The sequence below is a fragment of the Brachionichthys hirsutus genome, chromosome 5 (assembly GCF_040956055.1).
Source record: "Brachionichthys hirsutus isolate HB-005 chromosome 5, CSIRO-AGI_Bhir_v1, whole genome shotgun sequence".
In the NCBI taxonomy this organism is placed as follows: domain Eukaryota; kingdom Metazoa; phylum Chordata; class Actinopteri; order Lophiiformes; family Brachionichthyidae; genus Brachionichthys; species Brachionichthys hirsutus.
This window is the reverse complement of record NC_090901.1, coordinates 14,050,456-14,071,041: the sequence shown is the minus strand read 5'-3', so window position 1 is coordinate 14,071,041 and position 20,586 is coordinate 14,050,456. Positions and strand designations below refer to the sequence as shown.

The 20,586-nt window shown below is 42.0% G+C and overlaps 1 protein-coding gene across 1 annotated transcript; it reads left to right on the top strand.

Annotated features, from left to right (window-relative positions):
* The first annotated feature begins 577 nt into the window (after positions 1-577).
* On the top strand, positions 578-17,912 carry LOC137894351 (aminopeptidase Ey-like). The gene is made up of 23 exons (XM_068739833.1): positions 578-720; positions 3,889-3,986; positions 4,820-4,936; positions 5,355-5,541; positions 5,628-5,770; positions 5,992-6,128; positions 6,863-6,983; positions 7,945-8,099; positions 8,184-8,297; positions 10,525-10,668; positions 10,847-10,912; positions 11,058-11,123; positions 11,530-11,702; positions 12,133-12,212; positions 12,359-12,489; positions 13,228-13,283; positions 13,447-13,594; positions 13,695-13,786; positions 14,678-14,788; positions 14,867-15,034; positions 15,631-15,771; positions 17,589-17,670; positions 17,745-17,912. The coding sequence occupies exons 1-23, from the start codon at positions 578-580 to the stop codon at positions 17,910-17,912; spliced, it is 2,841 nt and encodes a 946-aa protein (XP_068595934.1).
* Positions 17,913-20,586: the final 2,674 nt, after the last annotated feature.

Sequence of the window (20,586 nt, the reverse complement as noted above, 5' to 3'; positions counted from 1 at the left end):
TTACAGTATGGCTTTATCAAGTTACAACCTTTTAAAAAAGTGAGGTCAAAACTGACTATTTTATTGTAAAAACTCTGGCGGCCAAAGAGCTGAAACAGGAAAAGTTTATTCTGATTTTATGTCAGACCATGAGAAAAAGAATCATTTGTGTGTTTTATATAGTCAACTTCTGGTTTCAACTGCATTATGTGTGTTATTTTCTGAGACAACTCCCGAACAGGATTGCCTAATGAGACACAAGACTATAACATTTTTCCAATAGAATTCTCAGCAGTGTTTTATGACATCTGCGTAAATGTCCAGGACAACTAGATTATTTATTGTTCTTATTACGCACTTCCTCTCTACGGGTTTCAAGGAGGCGGGGTGGGGGTGGGGAGTGCAGTTAAATATTGGCAGTTACTGTTGTTTGTTCTTACAATCTGAGTGTCAGACTGAACTACCTAGATTCACTCAGTCTCATAGCATCTGTATTAAAAGCCGTAAAACATAGGATAAAGGTGTTTTAGTTTTCCTCTCAGCATCACAGCTTGGATATATTTGTGGACCTGTCATCTGTGGATCTTTCTGTTCGACCATGGGGATAAGCTGCAGGCTCAGCAAACTATGCATTCTGTGTGTAGTCTTAGCTTTGACCTCTGTGTTAACCATTGTTTTGCTGTGGACTGCTGCCCTGACAGGAGGAGATGGTGGTGGTGATGTCACAGCTCCATGGGACAGGTAGGTAGGAAAATCGTGCAATTGTGCCTAACCCTAACCCTCCGTTGATGGTAAAAAGGTGCAGCACAACAGGATTAAGATGTCATGACTTCACCACAGACTGTAACTCTTAACTGGAGGCATGATTTGAGTCTCATTAACATTCATGTTCCGGTAACAGACTGCTGCTGTGGCTCAGTGGTCAGCTTCTTATCAGACAGTTGATGGTTCATTCCTGCAGTGTTCATGTCAAAGTTCAGTGATATTGAACCGTAAACTGCTCCAAGTATCTGTTCCACTGGGGTGTGTGTGTGTGTGTGTGTGTGTCACTGGCGTGAAGGGTTACTGCTCTTACTGAGCAGGCGGTTCCTTGTCACCCCTGTAAGAATGTTTGTTGGAGTGATGATTGGCCAGTTAGTCTAGAATCATCCTCCTGTCTAAACAATTGAAAGAGTTCATGTGTATGTGTGGGTTACATATGCATAGAGTACTACTACTACTACTACTGTACTTTTGGCTTGTCCCGTGAGGGGTCGCCACAGCAAATCAATGTTCTACTTCACCCTGTCCTTCGCTTTTTTTCTGGCATTTACTTTTCGCGTTGCACCTGTCTTCAGATCCAACAGGAGAATCCCTTTTTTTTCTCTCTCCTTTTTTACTTTTTTTCTTGTCTGCATTTGTGCTCAAGAGTGACAACATACATGATGTTAGTCACTGCTAGAGTTTCATGCAATTTTATTTTTATTGTTAGCTTCGGAACCAATTGTGATCTTAAGTCAACTTTCTCCAATTCCCCCTGTCCTTTGCATCGTCCTCCCCAACACCAGCCACTCTCATGTCCTCCCTCACTGCGTCCATGTATCTTCTCCTGGGTCGTCCTCTAGCCCTGTTCCCTGGCAGTTCCATCCTCAGCATCCTTCTACCGATCTAGTCCCCGTCTCTCCTCTGGACATGTCCAAACCATCAAAGTCTGGTCTCTCTGACCTTGTCTCCAAAACGTCTAACCTTCACTGTCCCTCTTATTGTCTCATTTCTAATCCTATCCAACCTGGTCACTCCCAAGAACCTCAGCGTCTTCATCTCCTCCACTTCTAGCTCCACCTCCTGTCTTTTCCTCAGATACACTGTCTCTAAGCCATCCATCATGGCTGGCCTCACCACTGTCTTGTAGACCTTTCCCTTCATCCTTGCTGACACTCTCCTATCACAGAGCACACCTGATACTTTCCTCCACCCGTTCCAGCCTGCCTGCACACAATTATTCACCTCCTTTCCACATTCTCTCCATCACTCTGCTCTGTTGACCCGAGGTACCTGAAGTCCTCTACCTTCTTTACGTCTATTCCTTGTGACTTCACTGTCCCCCCTGGGACCTTCTCATTTACACACATGTACTCTGTTTTACTCCTGCTCACCTTCATTCCTCTCTTTTCTAGAGCAGACCTCCACTTCTCTAGATTCACCTTTACCTGCTCTCACTGCAGATCACAATGTCATCTGCAAACATTATATTTCAAGGAGCTTCCTGTCTCAGCTCTTCTGTTAGTCTATCCATCACCATGACAAACAAAAAGGGGCTCAGAGCTGATCCCTGGTGCATCCCACCTCTACACTAAACTCCCCTGTTACTCCTACTACACACTTCACTGCTGTCGTACAACTCTCATACATGTCCTGAACTACTCTGACATACTTCTCTGCTACTCCAGACTTCCTCATGCAGTACCACAGTTCCTCTCTGGACAACCTGGCATAAGCTTTTTATAGATCTACAAAGACACAATGCAGCTCCTTCTGACCATCCATGTACTTCACCTCTAGAACACTCTGCACCAACTCTTCCTTCAAGATAACCATTCCTCTCCTCTGTTATAAAACAAATTGAATCCTGCTCCTCAGCTTCTAGCCTTGCTTCCTTTCCACCTGGTCTCCTGGACACACAAAACATCCACCTTTCTCCATAATGTGCACCAGAGCTTTGGCTTTCCCCATCATCATTCCCAACATTCAAAGTCCCTCTTCTCAGTCCTAAACTCTTCCATTCCTTCTACTCTCGCTGCTCATGCACCCGTCTTCCACCTCGTTGGTGTTTACCTGGGTCTCGACCGATCCAGTATGACTTTCTTATTTACAATGATCCTCATGTTAGATTTGGAAATGTTTGATGATGATGATGAATATATTTATTAGATAGAATGTTAGAGTACAAGTACAGTCACACAGTAGCATGTATTACAGTACAAATAACGTCAAACATCCTGTCTAAGAGGAGCATTTCAAAAAAGCCCTTGCGGGCTTGTTTCCGTTGAAAGTCCTCTTAGTGCATAAATCATCCACAATTAACAATACAAATAAAAATAAAACCAATATTAAATTACACAATTGATGCAACGTAACATTAGAAAAACAAAAATAAAATGTTTTTACACCGCCAGTGCAAACTAACAATTAATCTAAAATAAATTACACCACTGATGCAAAATGACAATAAATAACTTACATAAATTACAATAAATTACTAAAGCAATTAATACGTGCAACGTAGGTGGACAAAAAAAAGGAGGGGGGGTTTGATCCGGAGAGAGTCGTGATGACTATCTCCGTTTACGTCGGATGCCAGCGATTCCTGACCCAGCTTTCTGCATTTTTCTGGCGGTCTCAAACACAAGAGAGAAACTGCCAATGCTACGTTACTTCCTGCTTTTTTTCTCTTCTTTTCTAATGGAAAGAAAAAGAAAACTACCGGTACTACCCATGAGGCTGCATTTCATCCACCAGCTTTCTAGCTTTTCCCCTCATTGTCCCAACATTCAGTCCCTACTCACAGTCCTAAACTCTTCCATTCCTTCTTCTCTCGCTGCTGATGCACCCATCTTCCTCCTCTTCTTTGTCTTTGTCTTTTGACCAACAGTAATCCAATTTCCAGCAGCGTCCCAGGGGTTAGCAATGCTGCTGGATGTCGTTGTTAACCCGGGCCGCGACCGATCCGGTGTGTCTTTCTTATTTAAATTGGTTTGCTTAATTTCTTTACGCTGGAAACCATTCCTGGTGCAAATCTCTGCATTTTTCCGGGATTGAGACCGGCACAAGGGACAGGATGTATACAATACACACAGCACCAAATTAGTTAGTTAAGTAGCTCAAGCCAATCATTTAACCTTGCACATGATACTTTTTTATTCCCTTTAGATATCGTCTTTCAACTGATTTGGTCCCTGATGTGTACAACATCACCCTGTGGCCCCGCCTCAGCCCTGAACCAATCACTGGCCTCTACATCTTTACAGGTGATAAAAAGTGTTATGTATGGTACATTTCTTGCGGGGGACTTTCTAGTTGTGAGTGAATTTTTTTTATTCAGGTTTGATTAAACCTAACAGTGTTTAAATGCTGAATTAAAACGATTCCCAACCTTCATGTATCTTTTTATGGAATACATTTATATGATGAAAACAGCCCAGTCTCGCAGATGGAAAATTCGTGGTAAAACAATATACAGTATGATCACAGTGAATACTTTAAGTAATATATTCAAGTTTTAACACAATTCAAATTAAAAAAGGTTAAAAAGTTGATGTATTAGTTAATCTAGTTAAACCTGCTATCCTTCCCAGGTGAGTCATACCCTGATTGCTCTTTGGAATCAGGATGAAATCTTCAGAGCAGCTGTTAGACCTTACATTGGTGTAGTGGACCATGGATACCTCCTGGGTTCCTCTTGGGTTCCCCCTGGTGCAAGCGGATGCCAAGCTTTATGTGGTCCGATTGTGTAGACTTCCTGGGTGAAGTAAGGCGTTGATGCTTGTTCCCCAGACCCAAATCCTCACTGATGAACTGATCCAAGCCTGAGAGGAAATCTACTAGACCACCATCCACCCCTTCCCAGATGTTTGGAATATATACAGACAGTCAGGGGCCGGACAGGCTACAGAGGCACATTATGAGTTGAAATTAGAATCACATGAACCTGAAAGTTCTTTTATGAAGATCCAATGTGTGTTTTAATTATTCCCTTAATAATAATGGTATGATTCACATATAGACATAATAAATGAGCCAAATAGACTATGGTGGTATGGTATATATGTACAGACGATGTATTTGTTCATGTGTCCATCAGGTCAGTCCACTGTGACATTTCAGTGTGTGAAACAAACTGATGTGATCCTGATTCACTCCAACAAACTCAACTACACTAAACTGGACCATGAATGCTTCGTCAGGCTCAGCACTGCAGGTACAGGACAGTAGTACAGTACAATGCCACAGTATAGTGCAAGTACCAGGTAGTATGTCAGCTATGTGACAGAATCAGAGAAGTATATCGGTAAATGGTGGGCACAACTCAGTTTTCTTGTTATTATTGCACTGTTTGACATGTTCACTCTCATTATGCTGCAAAGTGTATTAGTGTAACAGGGGGACACAACTGTCCAATCCAAGCATGATGTCATCAACCTGTGACAAATTTAACTCATTGTGCAAATTGTCACACATCAGTAACCATTTTCTACATAAACAGCTCTTAATAACCAACAAAAGCACAAAGGTCACCACTGGTGACAGTATCCATAGCCCAAAGTGGTCCTTTTGTGTGTGTCAGGTCTGGGCTTCATAGACCAACTTTTCTCTCATGAGTTCGGTTTCTCTCTCAGGTGGTGGACCTGCTCCCAAAATTACATCATCCTGGCTCCAGTCTCAGACCCAGTACCTGGTGGTCCAACTGAATAGTGAACTGACCCAAGGACACCATTATGAGCTGTACACTGAATTCACCGGAGAACTGGCTGACGACCTAGCAGGCTTTTACAGGAGTGAATACGAAGAAGACGGAGTCACAAAGTCAGTTGTCTACATCCTTCTACAGTACACATTTCTGGGACTGAATATAAAATATGTGTTCACACATATATAGGATATTTCTTTAGGATTGTCGCCACCTCTCAGATGCATCCAACTCATGCCAGAAAGACCTTCCCTTGTTTTGATGAGCCCGCCATGAAAGCTGTTTTCTACGTGACTCTCATCCACCCCCGTGGAACCGTAGCCCTGTCCAATGGCATGGAAACAGGTTAGCACTTCCCACATGTATTTTTGTCTGTGTCTCGGCCTATCTGTATATCCACTATATTTTTCCTGTACCCAAAAGCAGCTCTCAACTTTTCGGCTCTAACACTAGAACATATATATATATATATCATGGACAGCTTGTTATTTACAATTCATGGGCTATGGATTGAACTCCCAACGGTCTGATAAGTGGGTGACATACTGCTGTTCATGTCTTTTCAGATATTCTTGACATTACTATTGATGGAGAAACTGTGACTCTGACCAGGTTTGAGCCCACAAAGAAAATGTCCACCTACTTACTGGCTGTCATCATCTCTGACTATACTCACATCAGTGCTAACCAAGGAGACACTGTGGTAACTGTCTCTGAGATTACTGATATTTTGTATCGTTATTAATTCCTCTTATGGCATTTTACTTTGAATGTAAAATGCACAACTTCATCATTGTACCATATTTGGGGGCTTGGAAGTAAAAGATTAAGCCGTATTTTTATCAGGAACCTAATCAGAAACATGGGTCAAACTTAAAAGCATCAATTTATAAAAAATAAAAAAACAATAGCAATTGTTAACATCATTGTTAGTGTTAGTATGCAAAGGTCAAAGGTGGTTTGTCTTTTATGTGGCCCTGTGATAAACTGGCGACTTGCTCAGGGTGTACCCTGCCTCCTGTCCATTGTCAGCTGGGACAGGCTGCAGCGTCCTCTAACCCAAAATAGGATAATTGGTGAAGAAAATGAATCAATGAATGAATGAATGAATGAGATTTCTTGATGGGAGGATTCAGTTGCAGGTGGCCAGGTAACACGGGTTGAGGTGTTGCAGGGGTGGAGGTGCGTTGTGGAACTTGCTATGCCAAAATAAATGAAATGAAAGCAGAAAGACACACAACGCATTTTAAAATTTTGACAGCTGGTTTATGATTGGCTAACACGAAAAAGTAACAGGTTGTAATTGGATTAGAGGAGAAGGAGTTTTTAGGAAATACTCTAGAATAGCAGAAAAGTACCAGTACCTGTGATTCAGAGAACCTGCACAAAATATCTTTCCTAACTGAACTTTCCCCAAGTTTCTTTTTTTGTGTTCAGATTCGTATTTGGACTCGCAGGATGGCCATGGATCAGGGGAAATATGCGCTTAACGTGACTGGATCCATACTGGACTTCTTCCAGTTGTACTATAACATCTCCTACCCACTCAGCAAATCAGGTGAGCACGTTACTACAAGTTTGTGGTCTCTCTCTTGCTCTCTTTCTCTCTTACTGATGGCTCTGACTTTGTTGTTACAAATTCAATTGACTTTACAGGACTTACCTTATACTAACTGGAGGTATTTTATTGTGGTTGACGTCCTCATAGTTTCCATTACTCTTCAGGATCCCAATGGGCTTGGCTTCTCTGTCGTTACTGCCAATCCCTTTCTGTGCCTTGCTCATGTGCCAAGCCATCTTAGCTGCCATGATACTGGATAGCTTTCATATTGTGCAGAGACAGGTTATCAGCTGGTATTTGAATGGGATTTGTCCCTTCTGTAGGTTCTTCATGATTAGGACACTCCTGGTCTTGGTAGCCACTCTAGGTGGTTCCCAACCCTTAACAGTTGGTTCATTTGTGCTGCTCAGCCTTTGTGCAGTACCGTCAGCTGCTCAAGCTGTTAGCTTCTTCAGCCAGTGATCATGGATCATATCAGGGCCCAGTGCTGTGACACTCTTTCATGGATGTCTGCCTTGAGGTGGGTAATGGTTGTGCTGGGAAGTAGCTGTGGTCAATTTTCCAGTCCACTAGCCATTGGGTATCGGTGCTGTTTGATACTTCTCTTTCTGATGTGTCCTTCCAGTATTTTTCTACCTCAACTCTTGGCAGATCTGCTGTTATTTACCTGCCACTGAGAGAACACCTTGGCTGGTTCCATGGAGTTTATTTTCCTGGCCTCAAACTCCTTTGTGCAACTCTTCAGTTTCTGGCAGTTTGGAGTGCCTATGTTATGTAGAGCCCTATTGCATTTCCTGGGTGCCCATTTATTATATTAGAAAAAAATATTTCTCTTGCGTTTGGCTTAAGTGCTGGAGGTTTAGATAACAAAACATGCACATCATTAGTTTATGTTGTGATATTGTTATTGTTGATCACTTGATTCTCATGCCTTTTTCATGGATGAATTACCTCACAGATCAAATTGCTCTACCTGACTTCTTCTTTGGTGCTATGGAAAACTGGGGTTTGGTGACATACAGAGAAACCAACCTTCTCTATGATCCTGTGACTTCGTCCAACAGAAATAAGGAGACCACCGCCACAATCATAGCTCATGAACTAGCCCACATGGTGAGCCCCTTAGTTTGTATTATTAGTATTAGCTGAATACTCACGGATTAGTCATTTAACTCACTGAACCCATGTATGTCACAGTGGTTTGGGAACCTGGTGACTCTGCGCTGGTGGAACGAGGTCTGGCTGAACGAAGGCTTTGCGACATATGTGTCCTACCTGGGAGCGGACAATGCTGAGCCTTCATGGAACGTGGTGAGAACACGTTCCCTGTTAATGCAGACAAACATGGATGCTAAATTACAACAGTATTCACCATACTGTCTTTAGGAAAGATGCAAGAAAATCCAATAAAATCCGAGTTCCATTTTGTGTTGTGAAATGTTAATCATCTATCTTTTAATGCTTTAATTCAATTAAAATGTATTTCTATAGCGCCAGATCATATCAGATCGTTATCTCGAGGCACTTCACATGTGTAGCAGGGAAATACCTGCAGGAAAAGAGATAATCCAACTTGTACCACAAGAGCAACCACTTTGGAGAAGGAATTAACGAAAATAGTGGGCGGCCATCTGTCTTGACCGGTTGGGTTGAAAAGGACAAAAAGAGAGACAGTGGTTGAAAGACAGAGACAATGAAAGAGCGGGAGAGACAAGGACAGGTAAGAGGAGAGTCAAAAACAAAGAGAGGCAGAGAGAGTGATAGAGAGACAGAGAGCAGGAGCAGACAAAAACAAAATGTAGCATATAGGCGGCTAAACAAGATACTGACTAAAGAGCTGCTACATAAAACTATAAATGCTAATGCTAGCGATATGGACATCAGTGTTGAGGGACACAGGTCCAGGTTCAGCACCACGGACAGAGGGAGCTGCAGACTGAGAGACAGAAAGAGGGACAAACCGAGGGAGAGAGAGAGTACAAGACTACAGGGAAGAGAGAGAGATTGTGACTGTGGCAAAGGTGGGTTGAGTGGGTCGGCCTATGATCGAGAGGTTGGCGGTTCAATTCCCGGTTCCTGCACGTGTGTACAGTGTACACTGGTGTTGTGTACTTGGGCAAGACACTTCACCTACATTTTCTGTGTGAATGTAGTGAGCGACTGAATGTAGGTGGTGGTCAGGAGGGCCGATGGCGCACATTCGCAGCCCTGTTTCTGTCGGTCTGCACCAGGGCAGCTGTGGCTACAATATCTCTGTGCCGCTTCAAAACTTCTAGCGGGCCACAATAGAGAGCATCTGTCTCTCTATTGTGAGCACTGAGAGCATGTCTCAGTGCGACCTTGTGGTATGGAAGCTGCACGGCACAGGACAGGAAGGACTTATCCTGGGTGGTGAGGACAGCACAGGGGATTGTGGGTCACCGTCTGCCTGACTTGGACTCAGTTTACAACTCCCATAGTCCAGACGCATCACCACGGACACCCACCCAGGCAACAAACTGTTTGTACCGCTTCCATCAGGGAAGGTCAAAAAATGACCACGGGAAGAAAATAGCTTATTTTCGCTCATTGTCTTAAAATGATGTGTTGAAATGTTCTGATTGTAACTTTCCCAGCGTAGCCGATTAGCAGTTACTTTACCTGTCTTTATGCTTCCTCTCAATGTGTCGATAAGAGTTTGACGTTGTGCCAGCAGTTTCGGTGAGTAATATAGTGCACCGCAGAATTTACACATTGCAAAGTGTCTTCGCTTACACCTGCTGCCAGAAGTTTTGGGTCACTTTGGAATGTCCTGATTTTGAAAGAGAAGCACTGTTTTTCAATGAAGATAACTTTAAACTAATCTGAAATACTCTCTCTACATTGCTATTGTGGCAAATTACTATTCTAGCTGCAGATGTCTGGTTTTTGGTGCAATATAACATATTTTTCCTACTATAAAGTGCACCTTATTATAAGGCGCAATATCAACGGACGGTTCTATCTTCATACAATAGGCACACTGGGATTTAAGGCACATTAATCGTCAGATAAGTCAAACTTTATTCAACTCATTCACAAGCATTCGTACTAAAACATTTGGACTGATTTTTGAGCGCCGTGTACCACATAGAATCGGTTCGAGTTCAGTAAGCACAACCAGAATTAATACATAAGGCGCAGTCGTTTTTTTGAGAAAATGTAAGGATTTTAAGTGCGCCTTATGGTCTGAAAAATACGGTACATTAGATAGGTGTATAGAGGCTCATTTCCAGAAACTATCACTCCAGTGTTCTAATGCTACAATGTGTTTGCTCATTGCATCAGAATGCTAATGGACGATTAGAAAACCCTGTGCAATCATGTTAGCAGAGCTGAACACAGTTTAGCTGGTTAGAAAAGCTATGGGACTGCATTGGATGTCCCAAAACGTCTGGCCGTGGGTGTACATGTCGTTTTGCAAATGACCTCCAAATGGTATTGGAAACCAAATTTAATGATTGAGGAATTTGGCTGCCATCAACATCAGCTCAAAATGTGAAATCCCTGTTTGTTCTAGAAAGACCTGATAGTACTTCATGATGTCCATCGAGTGTTTGCCGTAGATTCTCTGGCCTCCTCTCATCCTCTGTCTTCTGATGAAGCCAGTATTGTCCTCCCTGACCAGATCACTGAGCAGTTTGACCCCATCTCATACAGCAAGGTACCGAAACATCTGATAGAATAAACCCGTCTGCCTCAGGTTAACGTGGCAGAATTTAGTGAACTCCTTAAAAACAGGACTAGCAATCCTGCAGTATTTTGTTTCTTAATTTTTATGATTCTGTGCTATGCTTCCTTGTGTTATAAATTGACCTATATATGTGTGTGTCGGCCATCAGGGTGCCGCAGTGTTGAGGATGATGTCTGATGTCCTCTCAGAGCCTGTCTTTGTCCAGGGACTAAATGTATGTGTATAATAATAACAACCTAAATATTATATCTTAATGTGAACGTCTTTTAGAATCATCCCTCATTCTGTTGCAGCACAGTGTAATTGTATTATTTCTGACAGCATGCTCATTTTAATTTGTGCTTATCTCTGGTGTGTAGAGTTACCTCCATCATTTTGCCTACAGTAACACCATAGGGAATGACTTGTGGCAACATCTGCAAATGGTAAGTTCAATAGAACTATGCTTATCAGTTTGGGGTCTTGCTCAAGGGCAACTTGGCATTGCCCAGGAGGTGAACTGGCACCTCTCCAGCTACCAGTCCAATCTCCATACTGTGATCCGCACTGATTTTTTGAAATGGCCGCCCTCCAATTCCCAAACCAAGTCCCCGTGTTACAGCGAGTCATTTAAGATCTAATTCATAGCCCTGTGTGAGCTTACTATAATGCAGTGCTTCTCAATTATTTTCTGTTACAACCCCCCAAGGAAGAAACAAACATTTTGCGACCCCCCCAAAAAAATACCACTCTTGTATCCTTATTAACATAAAAAGAAATATGAAAAAGAAAGAAAGTGTTTGGCTACTGGTTCATTATTATTGAAATGCATTCTGTGTGCCTCCCCCACAGGCAGTGGCATCCAATAATGTTTCACTTCCAAGTTCAGTTCATGAGATCATGAACCACTGGGTGCTCCAAATGGGATTCCCTGTGGTTACCATAGATACTGCCACAGGACAGGTGTCCCAGAAGCACTTTCTCCTGGACCCAGAGTCTAAAGTCACAGTGGAATCACCTTATAAGTAAGCGTCACACATTTTATACAGTTGGTCCTCTCTTAACAATGGAGTTACATTCCGAAGACCCTGTCACGAAACGATTTTGTCATTAAATTAAACCCACGTTGCCCGACTTTTTGTGTGTCTCATTTTTTTTATATTTACATATGTGAATCCATTTATACTGTACATATGCACATACTGACTCACATCTACCGGTACACAGTCAGTGCGTCCAGCTCGTCGTAACAGAGATTCCTTCTCACTAAATACATACTCTTACATTTCTGAAAGCCTGTTGTATTTGTTAAACTCGTCTCAGCTGTTTGGCAGAATGCTGTTTCACTTTGAACCTCCATAGATGCCTGGTGGAGTAAGATCACCTGACCCTGTCATTGTGATGTAGAGATCATCACTGGACTGCTACCTTTTGATAATTTATTCTCTCCACTAGCTACAAGTGGCTGGTTCCTGTGAGGTGGATGAAGTCTGATGAGGTTCAGACAGACATCTGGTGGCTGATGGAGAAGAAAGGTGTATTATAATAATCCTACCAACATGTAATGCTGATAAAAACCTTTGTAGAAATAATGTTAACACATATAAAATAAAAACCTGATCTTCTCTTAATGTTTCTAAGTTCATTAATCATCAAACTTCTTTCACTCTTTCTGTGACAGATGTGAACATGAAGATGAAGACTGGTGCTTCTTGGCTTCTGGCAAACATTAATGTAACTGGCTTTTACCGGGTGAACTATGACCTTGGAAACTGGGAACGACTCCTCTCCCAACTTCACTCAGATCACCAGGTACTCACTCAGAATAATTTTTACCTTCGCCAAGTAGGTTATGATTTTACAGCATTTGTCTATTTGCGCATTTGTTAGCAGGTTTATGGAAAAACCTCCTCCTCAAACCATCACCCAAAATGGTGATAATGGCTCATTGTTCCATAGGCCCACCACCCACAGGAGGAGGCAGAAGGGTCCTGTGCAATGCGGATAGGGCAGTAGACCAAGGCAGGGGCCTTGACAGTGTCATCCTCAGCTACAGAAACTGGTTTTGGAACATGGAATGTTACAGAATATTTTATTGAAGCAATTGTGGCCTCAAAAGAGTTAAAGCTCTGTTACCGCATTTCCATTTCCTGTCATGCTTTTGGGTTCTTACCTTCAGTGGCTTCAGACAAAGGGAGTCCGGAATATGCACTATCATGCAAAATTTCTTCTGGATTTGATCCAGAATGTGGTCTGGAAAAAATATACATTTTTAAAATTGAACAACAATTTATGGGTTAAAAAATCAACACATCAACTATGAATCATTTTTACTTTTCATGGTTGGTGTATAAAGAAAGTAAGAACATTTTGTAACCTTTTGATGATGACCTGGATCATCATGTGGACAGTGAAAATCCAATTTCAGCTGCTTGCCGATGGTTTGCGTTCTTCGAGTGCCTTCCTAGTTTTTAAACTGTTGTTGCCGTTTAATTGTTCTTCAGGTATCATCCATGTCTAATCGGGCATGTATTTCTCTCTACCGTGCAGGTTTTACCACTAATAAACAGAGCTCAGCTTGTAGATGATGCTTTCAATCTGGCCAGGTATGTCTTCACCTTTTTTTTTTCTCTTTCCTACCCTCTTTCCATTGTTCTCAGTATGTATGAGCCAGAACCCTGGACTGGTCCAGCTAAGTGCATAGTCATCATAAACATCCTAACTTCAAATTTCATATTTCAAAACAGGTAAAACAGCTTTACTCTGCAGGGCTCAGCTGATTTCCACCACTCTGGCACTGAGGACAACGTCCTATTTGCCTATGGAGACAGAATACATGCCCTGGCAGTCAGCGCTGGATAATCTGCACTATTATGACCTTATGCTGGACCGGACCGAGGTCTACCAGCCTATGCAGGTGTTACTATCGATCTACTACTGCAAGTCTTTAGAAGTAGTCATTAAGAGTACCTACAGAAAGCGAAGCATCCTGGATTCACCTATCTAGAATTGTTTAGGATTACATGAAGAAGACGGTTACTCCACTTTTCCTGTACTTCAAGAACATAACATCAGACTGGACTCATGTTCCTGAGAGACACACTGACCAGTGAGTACGCACACACACACCCACACACACACAACCTTCCTTTTTTTGCACACAAATCAATTTTACTTTTCATGAGATGTTTCTGTAGGCAAAATATTAAATTCAAATTGCAATATATGTACTTTGATTGATCTGGAGGGAAAATCGGCGAGTCAGACAAACAAGTTTAATAGACAGTAATATTTTAAGGCATTGTAAAGTTTTATCAATAATGAAATATCAAAAACGTTTTAACAATATATTTTGATAACTTTAACTAAATTTATACATCATAGAGCTATGCTGCATCTAAGTTTTTTTTTAGATTACAGATGGTCCTCACTTAACAATGTACTCGTTTAACGACAACTCAGAGTTACGATGGGCTTTATGAAATTTAAAAATATGTTCTGTTACGTTCCATCATTTATTTCATCATTTGTTCATATTTGACTCTCCATGATGCAGGTGAGGCTCTGCCTGCATCATATTTGTCATATTACTTTAGCCCACCAGCTACTTAACTAGCTGAATCAAATAATGTCAGATGGCTGAAGTGTTTGCCAGCTATGTCTATCTGATCTAGAAACACAAGGATTTTGTGATCTTGCCTTGGTGACACCTTCATCTTTGCTATAAACATATAAAACCACCTTTTCGGGGTTAAATTCACAGCAAGTCTCGATGTCTGTAGAATGAGGCTCCCAATTCTTCTGGAACATGGACTAGAGATTTAATTTAATAAAGGTTTCATATTAGGAAGGTGGCTACCACCACCTTGTTGGAAGCAGAAACATCGAGAGATGGGTGGACATGTAGAAAGAAAAAACACTTTGGTCATAAATATGTTATAAAACATTCCATAGGTGACAATTTTCCTTTAATGTTGTTATTATTTTTTGTTTTGTGCAGGTTGAGTCAGGTGAATGCTATCTACACAGCGTGTAGGACGGGAGTAACAGAATGCCAGGACCTGACCTACATCTGGTTCAAACAATGGATGGACAATCCGCAGCACAACATGTTGGTCCAATTAAAACATTGTCTAACCCACCAATCTCTGTTGTTTTATAGATAACTAAGGCGTTCTGTTATGTTCAGGATCCATCCCAATCTGCGTTCACCGGTTTACTGCAGTTCTATGGCTGCAGGTGACGAGACTGTGTGGGAGTTTGGCTGGTCACAGTTTAGGAATGCCACAGCAGCTAGTGAGACCAAAAGGCTCATGTCTGCTCTGGCTTGTACTCACAAGAAACCGTTGTTGGCGAGGTGAGCAGCCGCCAATCCTTCAAAGACATAAGGAGGGTCCCGTAGTAGTGTCAAAAGGTCATCCTCACTTTCAGCTGATCCAGGATGTCTCTCTGAGTGGCCATATCTAATATAATCTAATCTAATGGAGATGGCTTCAGAGGAAGGTAAAATGATTGTTTGTTGTTGGTTATTTGGTCATCAAATGATCTTAGTAAAATCTAATAGTCATGCAGTTTTATGAGCTTGACATTTCTAGATTGTAATTATTGTTGTTGTAGTTGTTTTTCATTAAGTAGGGACAATGCACTTCACCAGTATTTACCCCATAGCTTTAAACTCACACAAGTATTATTTGTAAGATTTCAAATCTCAATTGTGTACTATTCTGCATATAGCAGACACCAAATAACTGACAACTAAAATAATCAATTTAGCATCAAAGGTGCTTCATCTGGCTCTACATCTGTCTTTGCCCCGACATACTGTATATGCATATGCATGTGTGGTTTGTTTAGAGGGCCCGTTGTAGGGTGGAAAAGTAATTTCATTGTGTGTGTGTGTACTACGCGTGATGCATGCATATGACAATACAGATATTGTCTTCTTTCTCGCAGGTATCTCTCTTACACCTTGAACGCAACTCTGATCCGTAAGCAGGACGCCACCTTTGTCATAACGTCTGTTGCCAGCAACAGAGTGGGGCACACTCTTGCCTGGGACTTTGTCAGGGAGCATTGGGAATACATGTTTTTACAGTGAGTACTACACAACAAGTAAATAAATGCAAGTGAGGAGACATGTCAGTTTATGGCAGCCAAATTCACTTCAATTCAGTTTTATTTATATAGCGCCAGATCACAACAGAATGTTATCTCAAGGCACTTTACAGGAGTAGCAGGGAAAGACAGAACCCAACTTGACCCACAAGAGCAAGAACTTTGGCAATGGAGGCAAGGAAAAACCTCCTTTCTGTTGTGATCTAGTGCTATATAAATAAAATTGAATTGAATTTAACAAGACTCCTCCAGCCAAAGTACTGATCCATAACCTTAGCATCCATCCTGAGTATGTTAGGCACAGTATCCCAGTTATTTCTGATGATCATGATGGCTTTTCACTTGATCAACCAATGAAAAGCCAAAAGTCTTTAACGATTGTCCATAGATCTGCATGCAAAAAAAAAAAGAATCACTGCTACCCTGGAGCCAAACCTGGGGTTCGGGGGCTTGATTACGAGAGCCCGGTGGCCAAGCCTCTGCACACAGGACCCGATCGGGATCAGCTCGAAAGGGCGACATGGGCCCGATCTCTGGCGGACTTACTACCTGCCAAGGGAACCATAGGGGAACACTGGACCAATTCTACACTCGCTATCGGGTGCTCGAGGGTTCATGGGAGTTCGCCACACCAGTTCACATGTGTTTTGTGGATTTGGAGAAGGCGTTTGACAGTGTTTCTTGTAGTATTTTGTGGGGAGGGGGGTGTTTCGGGTCCGGGGCCCTTTGCTGAGAGCTGTCCAGTACCTGTATGATCAAAGCAGGAGCGTGATTCGCATTGCCGGCAGCAAGTCAAACCTGTTACAGGTGCATGCTGGACTCCTGCAGGGCTGCCCATTATCACCGGTACTGCTCATAAAATTTATGTCCTGAATTTCTAGGTGCAGCCAGGCATTGAAGGGGGTCTGGTTTGGGGACCAAAGGATATCAAATTACTCTGTTTTTTTGCAGACGATGTTGTTGGCCTCATTGAACCTGGACCTGCAGCGTGTCCTGGGGCGGTTTGCAGCAAGTGCTAAATGAATGAAATGAGGATCAGCCCCTCCAAATCCCAGGCCATGGTTCTCAACAGGAAACAGGTGGTTTGCCCTCTCCGGGTCGGTGGGGAGTCTTTGTCTCAAGTGGAGGAGTTCAAGTATCTTGGGGTCTTGTTCGTATCAGTCTGTCGTGGTGAAGAAGGAGCTGAGCCGAAAGGCAACACTCTCGATTGACAGGTCTCAGTCACAAGGGAAGAACTCGCAGTACAGCTGATTCTCCTCCACATCGAGAGGGGTCAGCTGAGGAGGTTTTCCGGATGCATCCCTCGGGAGGTGTTCCAGGCACGTCCCATTGAGATGAGGTTTCGGGGAAGACCTAGCCATCACTGTGTCCTTCTCTCACTCGTGAACAAGACCCCAACACACTTGAACTCCTCCATTTGGGGCAAAGACTCCCCGCCGACTCGGAGAGAGCAGACCACCTTTTTCCGATTAAGAAACATCCTCATCCCACTCGCTGAACAGCTGGAAGTACTTCCTACCTGTACTGTCAGTGAACCCAGAGAGAACCCACGTAGACACGGGGAGAACATGCAAACTCCTCACAGAAATGGCCCAAGTCAGATCCAAAGCTGTGACCTTGCTGTGAAGCAACCGCGCTAACCACTGCTTCCCCAGTCAATAATATGTGCTCCTGAATTTACCCTTACCTTTTGGTTTGCCAATAATTAATGCTGTCATTATTCATCATATTATCTGAACTTAACATGCTAAAGCTAAACGCTAGCATCTGATCGTATGTTACTTGTGTTTATACAGATATGGTGTGGGCTCTTTTTCCTTTGCCACACTGATAAGTGGGGTAACAGCAAGGTTCTCCACACCTACTGAACTACAACAGGTATGCACTCGTCAGCCAGGCCATGGTTAAATAATAATACTAGCCTTTGACCCGTTTCAATGTTTCTCTGCCAGCTGGAAGCGTTTGTGGAGGAGCATAAAGCAGCAGGGTTTGGTTCAGCCACAATCGCAGTGGAACAGGCCATGGAGCGGACCAGAGCTAACATCAGGTGGAGGCTACAGAACCAGCAGGAGATCTTTAATTGGTTTCTCAGTCAGACATTTGAGTCAGCACGCGTATGAAGATATGACACCAGTCTGCTCTCATCACAGATAACTCAGCAGTGAAAGACTTTTCAAAATCCGCTTTATCATCTTACAGTTCCCGACAAGCAATAAACAATCTTCTGTATATCACTGACACTCATTTCCTGCAACTGCCATAAAATAAATCAGACTTTTTTTAAGTTGGTTGTGCTGACAGGCACAATCTATTAATATTCCACCTCATCTTTAACAGTTATATGTCAACCTTAAGAAAGCTATTATACCCGTACATTAGATCTGTTGATTCAATTTTTGTGATTTTGATGAAGCTACATTGAAACTATTCTGCACATTAACATTTTGTTTCATTGTTTGATTGAAGATCCCCACATACAATTCGTATCGTGAAATAGATTGGAGAAAATCGGCCGAGTTGCCCGAAAAATACTTAATTTCGAAAGTCAAATATATACTTCATAGGGATACTTTATTGCGTGAGCAACTGACTGCCCTGGTTTTTCCCTTGGCAGCAGACAAATGGAAAACGATGGAAACCTTTTGTTTCCTGCAGCATTCTGACATGTTTGCATGAATATAAATCTCTAACCAGATAGATGTTTCTAAATTGATTTTCATGTCACTATCAGATCTGATTACGAAGCATTTAGTTGCTGTCTAAATGCAGCTGCTCAATGTGCATTGATGGTGTCATATTATTTGCGTGAACGATCAGAGCCACAAATACACTGAGATGAAGACCAACAAAACATTCTGCACAAAAGACCATTCAAAATAGTGAATGATCAAACAAAGAACAAGCTATGGCTTCTTGTCTTGAATTATTCACAGCATTTTCAGACACATAATGTGCACAGATGTGAACAAATAAAATCACACTGTTGCCAAACTCCAGGTCGCTGCTCTTATTGTAACAAACATCAACACATTAAAATGAACACTCATAGATGGGTGTGTAGGAAAAGAGTTTGATGAACTGACTCTGTCCTCTGGGGTGAAACAAGAAACCTAATGTAATCGCAGCTATTTCATCCGCCGCGATCTAGAAGCTCTGCTTTTGTCATTAGTGGAGTTGATTCCAATTTAAATCAAGTCCGATGGAAGATTGTAATTACTTCCAGGAAGTGGTTTTATTTCATTGAAGACCTTGTTACTTAAATTTGTCTGCTTGTCTTCTTAAGGGATTTCCCCTTAGGGATCAATAAAGTATTCTGATTCTGATTGTACATGACACCTTTTCATGCATTACATCCTTTGCCACCAGAAATGTCAAATTCTTTATCAAACAGTTTTCCTGAAAAATGACATTTGGATAAATAAATACGAGCAGTTCCATCCGTTTTCTTGTACACTGCCTCAATCGTCTCTCTGCTTTATCCTCCTTGCGGGCCACAGGTTTTTGCTGGAGCCTATCCCAGCCGACTACCGGTGTGCGTCTCCAATGCATCGTAGGGCCACACGAAACACACGCAATCACAAACACACTTGTGCAAACAAACAGTTTGGAGCAAACAATTCACCTAAGCTGCATGTTTTTGAAAAGGGAGGAAACCGTAGATATATTCTTAGATTTATAGTACATCAAAAAGCAATCAAGAGTTGCTTTGTCTTTGTTTAGTGATAAATACAACATTAAAACACAACGGAAAGGTAATAAACACACACTTTCATGCATCTGTAATTAACAAAGTGTGCAAGCAATAAATAAATAAAGGAAGAAATATTTTTCAAGCCCTTTTCTGCTTGAAACGTCAGCGTTAATTCGTGCATTTGTCCCGTTTGCGCTGTTAGTTTCCTCCTTTAATTTCTCCGGCAAAGTGTGAGTCTCAGATATTAACCAGTTCTGTCTTTCGCTCGCTCTGCTCCAACTCGCTTCCGGGAGTAACAGAAGCGCGTTTATCTGACGTCACAGACATGCGCAGTAAGGACGGCTTGTACCAAAACATCGGAATAAGTGTTTTGATGCACCCTGATCGGATTATCAATCAGTATAAACCACCCCTCGATCAGAGTAATCTGATTTGGGTGTGTATACATAAATTATTTTTATTCCAATCAGGCTTTTAATCGGATTACCGGTAAATATGTCCATATAAACGCAGCTACGTTTGAATTGTGACATCCACAGAACAGACACTGCAGGGCAATGATAGCTGATTGGCTGAAGCTCAGGAACAGGAGGAAGGTGCAGCCTGCTGAAACGAGCATGGATCCACCTGAAGAGAGCACAGACATTTATATCGAACTAGTCTCTTTGTTGTTCTGCAATGGTGTAAATAAAATAACAACAATTACCAATTAAACAACAAAATATCTAAAATATCTATATATCAATGTTTATTTATTTTTTAATAAAGTGAAACCTCGGTTCTCGAACAACTCCGTTTTTTGAACAATTTTTTTTTTGTTTAAAATGCTTCAGAAGTCGAACATATTTTCGGAGTTCGAACAAACGAGTGGAGCCGAGGCGAACCGAAGGCGGAGTCTACCTGAGTAGGTAGGATAAAGACGGTGCTGATTTCTCACTTTGTTCTCTTTAGCTCTTAATCACAGATCCAAAGAAAGCCAGCAGTAAAATTACGGGAAGAGAAAAGATAAAAGCAGTGAGAACAACAAGGAAATAATCGACAAATATGAAAACGGTGTCCGCGTCTGGAATCTTGCTGCAGTACGGGATGGAGAAATCAATGAT